Source organism: Athene noctua, chromosome 18 (genome assembly GCF_965140245.1).
Source record: "Athene noctua chromosome 18, bAthNoc1.hap1.1, whole genome shotgun sequence".
Classification (NCBI taxonomy): Eukaryota; Metazoa; Chordata; class Aves; order Strigiformes; family Strigidae; genus Athene; species Athene noctua.
Genome location: NC_134054.1, coordinates 1,614,349 through 1,630,541, shown reverse-complemented (window position 1 = coordinate 1,630,541; position 16,193 = coordinate 1,614,349). Strand labels below are relative to the sequence as shown.

At 46.8% G+C, this 16,193-nt stretch overlaps 1 protein-coding gene across 1 annotated transcript in view; it reads right to left on the bottom strand.

The window, feature by feature from the left end:
• The window catches only part of DNAH9 (dynein axonemal heavy chain 9), a 213,293-nt gene that overhangs the window by 135,401 nt on the left and 61,699 nt on the right, over positions 1 to 16,193 (bottom strand). The window contains exons 36-41 of the mRNA XM_074922361.1: positions 15,724 to 15,898; positions 11,347 to 11,520; positions 10,407 to 10,614; positions 5,271 to 5,436; positions 3,830 to 3,932; positions 2,101 to 2,340 (exon numbers count right to left, since the gene is read on the bottom strand). Coding sequence (XP_074778462.1) covers positions 2,101 to 2,340; positions 3,830 to 3,932; positions 5,271 to 5,436; positions 10,407 to 10,614; positions 11,347 to 11,520; positions 15,724 to 15,898 — 1,066 coding nt within the window. The remainder of the gene's footprint in view (positions 1 to 2,100; positions 2,341 to 3,829; positions 3,933 to 5,270; positions 5,437 to 10,406; positions 10,615 to 11,346; positions 11,521 to 15,723; positions 15,899 to 16,193) is intronic.

Here is a 16,193-nt window from a genome sequence, read left to right as displayed (position 1 = left end):
GTTCAATCCACTTTTGGGTCCCCCAGTACAAGACAGACATTAATGTCATGGAGCAAGTTCAATGGAAGCCACAAAGATCTTGAAGTAATGGAACAGAGGACGTACAAGGAAAAGCTGGGAGAAATAGGTTTGTTCAGCCTGGGAAAAAGGGTGAAGGGGAATCTTACTGCTGTCTACAACTACCTAATGAGGAGCTATAGAGAAAACCAAGCCAAATTTTTTTTTGAAGGTGCATAGCAAAAGGACAAGAGCCAATAAACACAAATTGCAGCAAGGGAAGTTCCAATTGAAATAAAAATATATAAACTTCACCATAGAGTGGATTCAGCAGTGCAACAAGGGCCAGGGAGGCTATGGGAACTCCAGCCTTGGCAACATTCAAAACTTGTCTGATCAGCCTGCCCTAACTTTGAAGTTGGCACCACTTGAGCAGGGGGTTGGACAAGAGAGCTCAAGCTAAATTATTAATTTATGAATGTTAATGAATGCAACACATAGAAAAGCATTCCCAGAGTCCAGAGTTTCTTTCACACTCTATTTCAGGAAAAAAAAAAAAAAAAAGTGTTTCAGCAGAGCCAAACATGAAATCAGGAGATCTCAAAACCTCAAGATTATTTAAGGTATGGAAATAATCAGGAATGAGGAAATAATCACGAATGAATAGCAAAATGTAAGGAAGGACTTAAAGAAAAATTGCACTACAATTATGAGGCCCAGGAGCCAGACTCCCCCACTCCTGCAGCATGTGATAAATGAAAAGCCATCTGAGCTCCTGTTACTGCTCCTCCCCTCTCGCCTAGCATCTAGATCTGGCAGGACATTTTCTAATATCCCACAACTGTAGCACCTTTCAAGCAGATGACAGATAATACTAAAGCTTCCCATTGAAATGCTTCTTTTGTCTCCACCTTTCACAGATTAACTAGAAGCCAGCATTTAACATGACCCACATCTAATGTCAAAGGCTGCTGATGTTTAGCTGAGCACAAGTGACAGGTCCGATTCCTTCTTGACACAATGGAGTTATCAACTTTTTCAAGGTCCTGTTCTTGGATTTCCCATTGCCCGTCATTACATCAGCTCTTGTATGATGGACTAGACCACAAGGCACTGAACTTTCAGCACCTGCTTTTTAAAACAGATGTTAATAAGGACAGCAACAAATTACAAACTGGGGTTTTACAACAGGTTATGATGTTTCAAACTCCTTGATTTGTCTGCTGAGAATTTTCTCAAACTTTATTAATCAGCCTTGAACTCTGAAAGGTGCTTTGAATAGTAATATCTACTTCTTCTAAGCATGAGATTTCTGGGGAAAAAAAGAAAAAAAAGTCTCCACTGTTGGAAGAAAACCTTTCTAAAGCTGAACAACTTGTCCTTGGTACAGAACTGGCTCCAGTGGTAATTCAGTTTCAGCAACTAAGTCCAAGCTGCATTTGATTTATTTATCAACTCTTTAAATGCCAACCTTCATGCACTCACTGAATACCTGACCATCAAGAAGCTACGAGAACATGCAAGCATAGGCCAGCAAGCTCTACTGGCTCTAGGCAGAGCAGTTGAACTAGATACTGCTCTCCTACCTTCAAGGGCAGTAGCCCACTAAGTATCCACCACCTGCTTCAGTGCAATGAAATAATTTCCCTTGTATAGCAGAGCAGTGACATTTACACGTGTGGAACTGAGGCTCACAAAGTCAAGCCCAGCTCCATCACACTCACCAACAGTCACTTTAAGCACCGAAGGCAGAAAACCAGAGCTCTCTAATTTGGTCCTTCCTACAGCCAGAAGGCATTTCAACCCACCCAAAACCTTCACCTCCTTCTGGAACATTTCATTCCTCCCCATTGACCACAGGAGGCTGGCAAGTAAATAAGTTTCTAACTGATGTTCCTCAAAGTCATGGGTGATGGCTCTGAAAAACATCCAAAACCAATCAGGAATTAGGGAATGTGCCAAGGGGCACTCAGGGGACATACATGCTAAGTGGGAAACTGCATTTTGTTCACCAAGACTAGCTGGGCCAGAAGAACACAGGTCCACAACCTCCCATGTCATCAGGGCAAGCTCCAAGTGCCAGAGGACAGCAACTGCACTTACTTGGAAGATATTGGAGAAGTCCCTCAGGTTGAAAATGTAGTGGAACTTGATAGCTGTTGGCAGGAAAGTAGCAGCTACTTTCTGATGCAGTCCCAGGGCAAGGGCAATAAGCTGCTGAGCCGATTTTTGCACAGCCCCTGAGAAATTCCCACTAGTCAGGTGCTGCATTAAAATGGTGCTGTATATCCTGGACAAGGCATCCTGACCAGGAATGGAGAGAGCAAAGACGCAGAAGTGACGCTGAGGAAGAGAAAGGAAGACATGGAAAGGTCAGATAGATGGGCAACCACCTCTTAAGCAAAATGCCTTTGGGGACTTGATGTGACTGGACACAGTGCTAGATAATCTCATCTAGGCTCCCTCTCCCATAAAAGGTTTGACCAGATGACCTTTCAAGGTCCATTCCCACCTGGGATGTTCTATGATTCTATGACTTGTAATCCACTCGAACAAGGCTATTTCCCTCTTCCAGTTTCCCAGCAGAAGACAGGTGGAAAGTGACATCATTCTGCTCACCAAACTGCATTTCACAGCTGCTACACTGGAAGTTCAGTCCATTGAAGAGCTGAAGGGCTCTGAAGGTCCCACTGACCTCTGACAAAACCCAGCCGCTCTCTGTTAGGAACAGACCCTGGAAGGTACCATCTCCCAGAAGACCCCTTTATTGATCTGGAACTTAGAGAGGAGATACCCATGTATGGCCACAGGATGCTTCACTTTAACACAACAGCTTCCTAAAGAGGAACCAGGGCCTGGGCTGACTCTGGTCAAGTGGTTTCTCCATGAGGGAATGAATTTTGCTCTCTGCTATCCAGACTCCCCCAGAGCTGGCAGGTCCCTGCCTGCAGTGCTACGAGCAGGGTCTGTCCCTGTGGCAGCCGCCCCACCGAGTTACAGCTGCTCTTGCACAGGCACGCACTCAGGGTATTTCTCCACTACTGCTCACATGCCAAGCTCCATCCTGCAGCATGGAAAATACCTGCCTTGGAGCCGGGAAAGGCACCGTCCCTCTGGCTGCCATTTATCCCCCTCGGATGCCAACAGGACCTGCTCAGTGGTTTTGATCTGCGGGTACAGGGAACAGCCAGGCTGCCCCTGACCAAGCTCTGCCACCGCAGCCTCTCGGCTTGCAGAAAGGCTAAGTTATGTCAGAGCCGTTAATAACCAGGTCTGTCACCCACGTTGAACCTCACAGCTCCCAGAAAACAAGCCCTGAGGTTTAAGATCTCTTCTCAAATCCATACTTCTGTTACCATCAACACTTGAACTGCTGTTGGGTTTTCAGGGTTTTTTTTGCAGGGGAGGTCTGTTTCTTTGAGTTTCCCACACACACCTCTTTTTATTGAGAATATACTTCCAGCTCTATCAGAAAATTTTAGAAACCAAAAGGCTTTAATGAACTATGTTCCAGAGGTAAATATTAGCTACATGAAGGCAAAATCTGTCTGCATGAACCAGAAGGCTGCCCTGAAAGTATTTGTTAAGCTGGCAGGCAACTTGTGACTTCTTCCTCCAACTGAGCAGCAGAATGTGAGGAAAAACAAACAAGGGAATAAGGGAGCAAGTCTGCTGCTTTACCATTAGGAATTACAGTTACTCAACAGATTCATGCCACTTCTACTGAAAAAATGACAGCACGATCTGCCAGTGGTTCTCCTCTAGCCTCATGCTTAAATAATCCACCCAAAAATAAAACCAGCAATATGGCTGCTATAGCCCAGGGCTTTACCTGCAGACGAGGGTTGACTGTGAAACTCCCCACCGTCGGGTTCATGCACAACACGTACTGCACATTCATGATCTCCTTCAGTGACAGCTTGGTCCTGTCATACCTTCGAGCAAAACAGAAGCAGTGGCACCGTGACCACAGCCTGCGAGCAACAGCCACTGCCTCTCCCTTGGCACATGTCCATGGGCTGACAATGGTCACATGTCTTTAGGGGGGACAAATTCTGCACCTCGCCAGGGCAGGGGCCCAGGTTTTGCCTGCATGTCTGTATATGGCCTGACACACTATAAGTCCTGCTCTTGGTGAAAATCCTTCAGCTTCAACAACCTGCAGCTGATAGAAATATTAGCTAGCACTGACAAGTCATACCTGTAACTTGCATAAAAATTGCAGAAAACCTCAGGAGTGTCTCTGGTTCAAACCAGTCTGGGACAGGGGCAAGCAGGCTGCCTGCTGCCAGAGGCAGCTGCCCACCTGCTGCCTGCATGGGAAGGATGGGGAGTCTGCTGATGGAGCCAGGGTGCAGCCCCAGGAGCAGACCCGACAGGGTTACTACTGAGGCCACGGCAGCCCAAGAGTTTTGCAAGCTTTGCCCATCTCACTCCTCACCCTTCCTGGAGCGAGCTGCAGCCCCACCGGGCTGCAAGAAGAAGCACCAAGTGTGAGCACCCTGATGTGTGCTGCCATGAGCAGGGGCAGAGCCTGGATGTGCCTGGGAGGGGACACACGGCATGCTGCACCCCCCAGGCCTTCAACGCTCCCATGCAACGAGTAGAGTCCTCATTTTGCCCGACTTCTCTGGCATCCACAACTCAAAATTTATGTCTCCACACTTGGGAAGGCTTTGGCCTAGCTCAGTCACGCATGCAGCTGAGGAGACTGGAAATTGCTGCAAGTCCCTGCCCTGTATTCCTCTAGGGAGAGCTGCAAATACTCCTGTTCCATGCAGTGCTGCTGGCTACAGCGTAAAATGCACCTATCTCCTTTCAAAACACATTCACTGTTTTTCCTTCAAATTACCTCTGCTAGAAAATGCTTGTTTGCTGCTGCCTGACTGAAAACAATATTACACGCTCACAGCAGGGGCCAAATCCATGGCCCTCCTCCACTCTCAGCATCGCAGGGCATGAAGGCCAGGATAGCGCTCCCCTTGCAGGCTTTGCCCTGGGACCACAGTCACAAGCCACAGCAAGAGCAGGGCAAAGCCCCCCTCAACCAGCCTATGAGCAAGTGAGTTTGTTTGCTGGGGACAGGGGAAACCCCAAGGGTGCACAATGCTCAGTTCACCCAAAGCCTCCCAGCAAGCTCCAGCCCAGCGGGATGCGATGGCAAACACAGGGTGAGACAAAGGAACTCCACTTTGACTTCCTCTCCAACCCTATCCCCAGAACTGGAGCCGAACAAAAAGGTCTCAGACGACCAAGGCTGAGCAGCCTCCTACCAGTGTCCGTAGTCCAGGTGCTGCCTGATCAGCGTATGGGGTTGCACCGTCCCGTAAGCGTCCACTTCAGGCATGTTCAGATCATCGATGAAGTACACAAGCTTCTTGGTACCTGGAGGGCCGTAATTTCTGCCAGCCTTTTTATCCAGAGGCTTCTCAAGCACACCTGTACAGAGGCAGAGGTGCAAAGCTAAGCTGCAAAATAAAAACAATTTCTCAACCCAGCTTGATGCCATGCTGTGTGTAGCTACAGCAGCCCAGGAGGAGCAGAGCTATGCACAGGAGAGGCAGGACTCATCTCACAGCACAGGGGGAAGCGCCTGCTCCCCTTCAGCTGACATCTGGGCTGTTTATTGCTTTTTGGTGAGGAAGAGTTGGTCTCAGCACAGGATGCTGCTCACCAGGACAGTGGCTGTCTCCAAGCTGCAGCTATAGAGCAGCTGCGAGCACTGCATGGAGCTGGCAGGGACACTTGGGCAGCTTTTTGGTCTGACTTGACCCAAATCGGAAAGCTCTCAATTCTCTCTTTCAAACACAATATGACAAACTAACAGTCTGCTACAAAACAGGCCTACTTCAGAGCAAACAAAAGATTTTCACGCAAAATAAAGCCTTTGAATCCTTATGCATAATTTTTTAAACTACATCTTGCTTGCTGAGGTTATTTTGATCTGTACAACAGAGCAGAGAATATCCTCTGCTGCTTGTCCCAGCAATACAGCAACTTTACCATTAACACAGGCACTAGTGGCTGGGTACTGGGAAGGAACAAAGGAGATGCTGTGGGCCCATGAGCAAAGCTGATTTTCTGAATGTAAGTGGATTTACCTCTGTTAGACAAAAGAATAAGGTGATTTGGGGGCCAAATTCCTGAACATCTTCAGAACAATCAAAATAGTATTTTTTATTCAAATGCACCAAATACCCACAAATTCCCTGATACCCTCCCCAGCATTATCCAAACCTCCAGATAATGTGACAAGACTCAATTTCAACACAAGCTTTCAAATTACCACCTTGTTTTAAGTAGGGTCATGCATGAGCAAGGGAAAGCATGGAGAGAAGAGCTTCTCATTTCAAAGCTTTGGAAGATTTTAATTTGTTTTAGTGGAAGGTTGAGGTTGTGTGTTGCCCTAGATTATAAGATATGGGGAATATTTATCACGCTGGGCTGATATTTAATAAAAATCACCCCACAGTGCTGCACATAATGTTTTACAGGTTATTGATTCCATTGACTGTAGTCCAAGCAACCTTTACTGCCTCAGTAAGTGGAAAAGCAAACAGAAGCAGCTCTCCTCTGGCCAGATCCTGGGATGGATTTTCTGCCATGTGCCTACTTGGAGAGCATCCTCAGTCTCAGGGACTCACTGCTCTCCTGAAGATGGAAGCAGAATTTGTTTCATTTACACAGTTTGGGGCTGTCAACAGACCTATAAAGTGCTGTGGAGCAGCATGGTAAGTAGCAATTCTTTGTAATTAAGGAAGACTGGCAAATGGAACTGGGAATTTTTATAAAAATCTCCTTGTGAAAACGTACACTTAAGCCATTCATTATCATGTACAAAAGTTATTAAGGAAGATTTATATTATGTTTCTTTCAGACCACAAGTCTTTTAAAACACCATTTTTTTTACTGCTTCAGTGCACTGCAGACAGCTTGTCTTTCCCACTACTCAAAATTGAGCTGATTTCTTGTCATAGACAGTTGCTGCACAAAGGAACGAATTGTCCTAAGAAAAATGATGAATCTTTCCTCAGTGGAGTCTCTCTCCCCCTTCAGTAAAACCACAATATTTGAAATTTCTAGTAGCAAGTTAAATTAAGTGTTGCAAAAAGCATTTAATTTAAATTTAATTAGTCCTTAATTAACATATAAAATCAGCCCTTTTCGAGGTTAAACAAGTATGCAGGATATTTGTCACACTGAAATGCAATTACTGGGGATCAAGTGACATCTTTGTGAAAGTTGCATTTTAATTCAAAGCTGTATCTCACAATAATAATAAAGAGTCCAAGTCTCTTCCTCTGAGATCCTGACATACTCAAATTAGCACCTGAAAGAAACAGTAACTGCGGAGGAGACTTAGCAAGTGTGATTCCTTGTTTTGCCAGTTGTTAGGCCTAGCATAAAGGACACAGCCAGCAGAAAGATGAACCAATAACCAAATTGTATTTGATACAAAAGGGTCAGTACATGGGTGAGTGCTGGGGGTACAAACAAGTCAGTCAGATTATACAGAATCAACATCAATCCCACTGACCCCAACAACGGGTGGAATAAATGGTGACATGCAGTCTCCCATAGAAGGGATGGAAGACAACCAAGTCAACAAGCCAAACACATAAGACCAAGGAAGCCACATACTGAATCTCTACACAGCCCACAGTTACAACAGCCAGACCTGACTGGAGCCCAGTCCCAGGGAGGCGGGAGGTCCTTCCCCAACAGGGAACTCTGCACAGGGCATCCACCTCACACACAGACACTGCCCCTCCTGCAAGGGGTCCCAGCTTTTATCCCTCAGTGGGACACCTGACCTTGGGTTACTCACTGCGGGACCCCTGGGGCTCCTTTACCCAATGGCTCTGTCTGCCAGGCCGGCCCACCCGGGGGGGAAGCCGAAAGGCAAACTCACCCCCCCTTTGGGAAGGGCTGTGGGAATCACCTATATGTCAACCTTAATTTGGGGCTTGGGGTTGAAACCCCAGTATTTCACTCCTCTTGCCTGCTGTTGGTCAAGGGCAGGGTGGAGGGAACCCAAACCCCCAAAAAATATTAACTACAATTTTCCTAAGGCAGGTCTGGAGTGGAAAGGTGCTGAATGACAGAAGCCTGGGCTACATCTGGCAAAGAAGCAAGGAGGAGCAGAGGTCCAAGAGGGCACAAAGCAGAGAGCAGCAGACTAAGGTCCAGGGCAATGAACTCAGACAGGAACAAATGCCACAGAAAGTGGCATTCAGTCACAATACACCAAAGAAAATCCTAAAACTGGCCCCAGGCTTGGACAGAGAGTGTCTGGCTCCTTTTAACCTCTATGCACATGGCACTTCTGTAAGCCACAGGGCCCTCAAGGATGGTTTGAACCACATACCTGTACTTCCCCTAAAGGGTGACAACTCTGCACCTTATGAATCTCTGCACCAACAGACACTTTGTCTAAGAAATGACTGGCTTTCAGGTTAGGCTCTTTTTTAAGTTAAAAAAAAAAAAAAAGTCCAAAACTGCTTTGTATCCATGTTTTTCAAATTTAAAGAAGTGTCTGCTGGGGGGGAAAAAAAAAAAAGCCAACTGACAAACTACACAAAAAGGGACAAATTAACTCTAAAAAATGAGCAGTAGGGAACCAGGCCAAGCAGTATAAATCATGCTTCCCAATGCAAATCTCACAGCCACATCTTCATCCACATGCAAGATGACTTGCTCCTCTCTGCAGAGGAAGAAAGTTGCCATATCAGCTCATAGCTCACAGCCAGAGTAAATAGGGACACACTGCCAGGTCTGCCTATATAAATATCAACACCTGCACACTCTCGCTCATCCAGATGGAGATAAATGAGTGCACATTCCCCCACCCAGGCAGCTGGGCAGACAGACAGCTCAGCCCATTTACCAGCTCAAGGGCATTTCACAGAGACCCCCCACTGGGGGACAAGGAAAAGGGGCACCTAGGAGGAAATAAGGGAGGCTATAACCATTGCACCACTCAGGGCTGCAAGACTGGCCAAAAGGTGAGATTTTAGCCTTATTTTGCTTGAAGGACATGGTAACCCAAATAATTTGCATTCACATTGTGGGCAGAGGCACAGGAACCACCCTGCAGGGCGCACCAGTATGGGCAGAACCTGGGAGCATAGGCACCAGCAAGACCAGAAACCCTTCAAACCTGCCTCAGAAAGATGATGTGGTCCCACGACATGGCTCCAGGCTACACAGCATGGCCTGAGCCTGTGTTGTTACCTCTCTACAAGTGGATCAGTCCCAGAGGGCAAATTTAAGCTCCGACACCTTTCTTAAAATGTTTGAGGTGTTGGGAACCTGGCAGAGCATGGACGAAGGCCCAGACACTCCCTGCCTTTGGCATCACTCTGGGCTGTGAGCACGTCCCCACCTAGCCCCACTTGGCCAGGAGCAACCCAGATGGTGAAGGTTAAATCTCACTGATGCTTCACAGATGGTAGTCCCATACAGGGCTGGAGGACTAGAAGGATTTTGGGACATTTGGGTCAAACCAAGCTACATAAAGGACACACTTTGTTTTATGGTGATTCACAGCTATTCAGCTCAACAAAAAGCAGGGGTTTTTAATAAATACATGTAAAAAATTATTTTCTCTCTCGTTAGGTTAACTCAAAGTGAAAACACCATTCCAAAATGAGCCACTTTTCAAGAATTGCCTTGTTTCTCTTTTGCCTCTAAACAGACTATACAACAAAACTGACCTTATCTTGGTCTCAAACTTCATTTTTCACTGATGTGACAAAATCCTCAGCAATATTCTAATGGACTTGCCCTCAGGGCCAGAAATTCTCAGGGGCTCTGAGCCCCCCAGGGTCAGCAAGCCTTGTGCCCCCTTGGGATGCAGGACCTTCTCCATGAGAGGATGTTGGGCTGCGGCAGGACACAGAGGACAGCACCAGGAACCAGCATCCCTGACTTACAGCCTGCACATATCCATTAGCACCATCCTTGCTGCTAACTGGGATGCAATTCCCGTCATTACGTCCTGAGGACAGTTTGGATCCTAGCCAAGAAACCCATCCTATTCAGCATGGTCTTAAATTCAAGCATATTAAAGACACACCTCAAGTCAAGTACAAGCTGTGTGCCGTACACAACAGATTGAAGCATGTTCATGGTACAGCCCTGAACTAGAGTCATGGTGTTCAGAATTCAAATGCTCATGTTGGAGAACGTCATCTTGCACAAAACCAGGGATCCACTGGCCTGATAGTTTCATAGTGGGATTTAAGAGTCTGTGAGTGTCAGTGCAGGAGCCACAAAGGACATTGGCATCTGGCCCACAGGTCTTACCATGAGCAACACAGTGCATGCCCCACTCCAAATCCCACCAGACATCCTGGGAATTGGGTCACCTGTCAGGCAGAAGTCCTGTGACTCCTCCACTGCTTTACCTTGCAGCATGGCAGAGGTGGTGTAGTAGTTAAATGGGACCTTCTTCACCACATAGACATCCGTGTCCAGCGAGGAGAGCTTGTCCCCCACCAGCACAGACTTCCCTGTGCCAGCATTGCCCACCAGCATCACCGGGCGCTGGCGTTCCAGGAGCCTGTCCATGAAGTACCGCACGCGGACTGTCTCAGCGGTGGGAACCAGGCAAGCCTGAGAGGGGCATAACGAGCAGGTAAGTGTTCCCATCCCTGCCACAACCCCACAGCCATGTTCTGAGGAGAAGTAAAATTGGGAGAGGCAGGAATGAGCAAGGTGACCCCAGTTTCTAGATTGCACTAGGAAGGAGCGATCAACTGTTGCCAACCATTAAAAGCAAACTGTCTGTACAGATGAAACCATGACAGCTAGATGCTGGGAGCAACATCTGGTTCTCCCCACAAATACACATTTTGCTAAAATGGTAACAATTTTTACAAGTTATCTGCTCACCGTGGCACTTAGGAAAGTGTAGCTGGCAAATGCAATTCATTACCTGCAGAAACTCTCATGTTTTTGTCCAAATCATAAAAACATCTCTATTTTCAGCCATGCAGAATAACAACATGGCATCTCGGGGACTTTGTCACTACATTGTCTCACATCCCACTTCTCTCTGCGGGCCAAATGTACCCCCATCCTGGGTGAGGTGCCAGCTCCTGGGTCACTGGGGTGGCTCTGCAACTGCCCCTCATGTACATCACTTATATTTGGAAGATGGATGGAGGATTTGTCTTCACAGTCTAAGTACATTAAAGAAAGATGGGTAATTTAGCCACATCTCACAGGAATGCTACCCTTATAATGAAATGCTTGACCTTTAATGAGACTTCATTGAAATGCCCACATACAGTCACTAAAATGCACGTGCTCCTTCCAAACAAAAAACATGCAAGCTTCACATACCTGTAATGGCATTTCTGGATCAAATTCAAACTGGGGAATAAGTTTAGACCAAGGCTCAAACTTCTTTGTTTCTGGATCGATGTAAAAGTCAAAGACTGTGCCCTGAGAGGGAAACTTGATAGTCTTGAATTCTGACACCCACCACTTGCTGAACTCCACTCTGTAGTCCACAAGCTGCAAGACAAAAAGTGGAGAAAAGCTGCTAATCCAGAGAAATACATTAGCGATTTGGAATGTTACCTATCCCAGTCCACCAGAGTGGGATTAGTCCTTAAAATATATTCCACAGCGTAATGATCTTCTCCTTTCTCCTATTATTAAGCTTAATTTTTTATTTTCTTCATTTCTTCTCATCACTCCTATTTATTCACCTAAATAATTCATCCTCTGTGTTGATCACTCTTGCTATGTCTGAGATTAGATAGATGGATCAATTTGAAAGAGAAATACGTGCCTATGTCTAAACAGACCACTTGATTGATTCTTGGTGCCTACTTTTTCCAACAGACAAGGACACAACATCCGTCTACATCTGTGGTCATGGTTAGTCAAAGCATGCATACTAAAGCCTTTCCTCATAAATCACACCACCCTGTTAATACTTAATTGTTGTCTTCTGGCTTCTTTTCAAGCCACAATGTTTTGGAGAAGCAGGACTGCAGACACCAGTGTAACCAAAGCACCAGAGAGGGACCTGCCACTTTGGCTCTGCTGTATTTCTGCACTGCCATATCGCCCTGGAAGCACCCACTTTCTTGTTTTTCTCCATTATATCCTTCTATGCATGGAGGTTTTGGAGCAACTGAATTTTTTCAAGAGCTGGGATGACAATTCTGCTTTAGATGCTGGGTCAGGACTTGCAAAATGTTCTTAGTCCCCTCCCCTGCCCCAGGTCTCCTGTATGACATTGGGCCAGTCACTCCATCTGCATGCCTTCCCATGCAGACAACAGGACTAAAGCCTTCTGCCCTGGGGAGAACTGGGTGCGGGAAGGAGGGGAAAAGTGCTGTTAAAAAGATGTCTGTGAAATACCAGATGCATAATTTAGCTAGTTTTAACAATACAGTTTCTTCCTGGGGCATCTGCTGGTCTCCCCTCCACATAGCCATTCGACGTGCTTTCCTAGGCCAGAAGCCCACATGGGCCAGCTAACACATTGCCCATAGACTGCTCAGCCTCCATCAGGAAACCTGGGTTTGAAGCTGAACTGAACCGAGTGTCCTCTGTACTGTCCTCTGAGCCACCATCCATCAAAAGACCAGAGGATTTGAAAAACACGTTATTAGTATCCATGATTTTGCAGTCTCGTGCTATTCAGAGAGGTGGAATAACTGTAATTCTCTTCTCCTGTTGTTACAACTCCTCAGCGCCAGCAACAGAGTAGCCTGCAGTGGAGAGGGATGTGCATCACTGCTAAAAGCTTTCTCACAAGGGTGCCCTTACCCCTGCACAGGCAAACTGCCTGCAGCTGCATTGTGATGGGCTGCCCGCCCTCACTAACAGAGCAGTTAAGTGGAGCTGCTCCAGCCCTGGCTCTATTGCCAGAACAGTGTCAAACTCAAACTGCTTCCTTAATAAAAACCCCATATGGATTTCTGCTAATTTCAGAGCCTGGAAATGGCAAATCTATCATCTGTTTTTATGCAGGGGCCCCGCTACCCACCAACAAGCACAGAGTAGTGGGAAGCCTTCCAGACTGTTTCTTCTGACATTTCGGCAGCAAAAGGTCAGCATGAAGGGCACCTTCAATGGAGAGCAATAAATAGATTTTATATTGGATCATTTTTCATCAGGTTTCCCCTCACTCAGACTGCTGTATCCTCACACTCTCATCTTTGACATTTACAGAGCATCACAGGTAGCAATGCACAGTCCAGCCTCAAAGTCAAACCTCCCAGAGGGATGCTGTGCCCATGCAGCACAGCTCCTCCTGCAACCCGCACAGCAGCCCAGCAAAAACAAGCTGCGCCAAGACCCCACTCCCTGGGGAGCCGGGCAGACAGCAGTCAGCAGCCTGCCATGCCAGGGAACGACTCTGCTACGGCGCAGGGAACGCACTGTCCATCTGCCGTGTGACTGCACTCCAGCTGACTTGCTTGAGGAACTATAAGCTCCTATAATTAGAGAGCAGCTTGTACTGCTGAAACAAGGATAAGCAGTGCTTCCCAGGCTTTTCTGTGTTGTGGGTTTTTTTTAAGTCACCCCGCACTGACAACACTAAGGCTGAGTATTTCCTAGCTGGCACATAAGAAATTGAGGGTTAAGTTCTCCACAAGGACTGAGAAATCTGGTCTTGCACAGGTCATTTGATGGCCATGAGGCATGATGGCACCAAGTGAACACCTAGCTGTGCTTGACCTGTGCTCTTTATCACTTTTTGAAACATCTGCTCCTTGGCATGCAGCAAATGTGGAGAGTCCAGCAGATGTTGTTGGTCTAGCATTGAGACACATGGAAAAAACATGAAGAGACCTCAGTGAACACTTGAGCAGCCTCTGAGAACATCAGTGCCACCACCAAAGCTGGGGAAGGATCTCCAGTGTTGGGTCCATGGAGAGACCTTTCACATAGTCCAGACAATACAGAACTTGACTCAAGCCCACTGGAGACCAGATATGGATCTCTGAGCCCTCAACAGCAGTGTCCTGTCACTGGGCAGATCCACACATCAGAATGACATGCCTTAGACCCGATGACGAGGTATCTTACGACCAGAAGGTGCAAGCACCTGACAGGTTCCCAGCAGGGATTGGGCAGAACCAAAGTGAAAGCTCCAGCAGATGTCAAGCATATTTCCACCTGTAGGCTTTGCAGCTACTCATATTGCTCCCTGTGCCACTTGCTGAAAATCTGGTACTCGAAATCTAGGACTTCAGGTGCCACACATGCTCTTAGACCCCTCTACAAGTGCCTCAGGTTTCTCCTGTCTGCCTCTGAACCGGTCACATTAAAAATCTCTAGCCTGCACAGCCGTTAATCTGGAAACTGCAATGCCAAGAGAGGGTGGAAAGCCATCATGCAAACACAGGCACGAAGCCATGGAATGGTGGTGGCCCCAGTGGAGCTCAGCCATGCAGCCAGTAAGTGAGGCAGAAGCAGGGAAAGAGGCAAAAGGAAATGCCCATTTCTCCTCTCCTGCGCACAAGACATCGGGGAGAGACAGAGACCAGGGAGCTCAAAACCAGCTGCACAACCCTGCTTCCCCCAGGCAAGTCTGGAGAAGATCCTTCCCAAGATCCCTGTTGTTCACATGCTACCACCAAAGCAGCTGTGTTTCAGCCCAGCTGGAAGTGTCAGTACTTCTCCCATGTTTTAAGGACCAGGACCTGAATGGGATCTTGAAAACATGCAGTATCAAATGCTGTCCTTGAGAAAACTGTCTTACAATAATATCGGCCATGCAAGAGATCACACCCACCTTGTCTAATGCAAGCTGATGGATTCAGAGGCTGACAGCTGCAATTAATCCATAGGATAGAGTACTGTGGGAAGCAGCAAGGAGAGTAGTACCCCGTCTGCCTCTCAGACATGAGAATCCTTTGAATGTCAAAGACACCACTAGTGCACCTTGGCCTGATTAATCCTCCTGGCCCAAGAAGATCTTGGTCTCTAGATTTGGCCCTCCAGCACTACAGCACTACAGTCTTGGGTGTGGACATCCATCCACCAACAGACTGAGTGATCTCAGCATCTCCTGCCAGAGACCATCCAACAGCTGGCTGCCTGGAAGGGAGTCGAAGCTGAGTGCCTACAGCCACCAACCCCAACCTTGTCAGCATGCTCCCAGCAGGGCATTTCAAAGAGCAGAGCCACTGTCTACTTCCACTGAAGCAGAAGCACATAATTCCCAAAGCCCATCCTGCCCTGCTGACCACCCCTCTTTCATATGCACTTCCATCAGAAATTGAGCACAGCCAATTCCTGACATCCACCTATGTTTAATAAGAGTCAGTAGTGACAAAGCACCGTTGGTTTGTGTTATATAGTGCAATGTCTACCTGTGCAGTCAGATGGCTGAAATACTGCTCCACTGATACATTCACCTGGTAAGTCAGTCTTAATCTGATCACATTATGCACATCCACAGGCCTCTATAAATTAATCGAATGTTTCTCCCCAGTGTAATGTGTCTCCTAAGCTAACATCCTGCTGCCTTTATGGCCCCTCCGCTAGTCTCCTCTGGTGTTACACCCTGGATAACATGGTCTTCCACAAAAGGAATTGTTGCGTTCATGTTTCTAGTTTATTATCACCTATATGAGAGCCCCAGGAAAACAGCATTACTGATATAGCGCTGGTTTTGGAAAGTATAAAAAAAGAAAAAAAAAAGTTAAAAGTCCTGTGTAAAATATGTTGATGTGGCATCTTCCTTCTTACCTGGTCTTGAAACATTGATCCACCAAAGGCCCAGACAGCAGCAAAGACAAAGTAAAGTTCATAAAGCTCCTTGGGACAGTCAGGAGGTGTGTTCTCCTCTGTCAGGAGGCATTCGAGGAGGTAGCACAACATCTGAACTATACTCTGCTCAGGAATGGGAATAATCTTCTTAAATCTAAGGGATGGAAATTGAAAGCATGGGAGATATAATTGGGTCTAGCAACACAGTCACTCACAACCCAGGAAGGCAAGCTCAGAAATGCTTTTTAAGAATATTAGCATTTTACTTGTCAGCAGTGTGTGTGTCTTATTCTCGGGTACAGCAATAAAGAGAACACCCATTCTCTCTCTCGGACCTGCTGGCACCGGCACATATACAAGTAATAACAGTAATCAGAAGTTTCAAGCATTTTAAAACTTTGATCCTCTTGAAAGAAGTAAAATGGAAGACTTGCTAAAGGCAATGATTT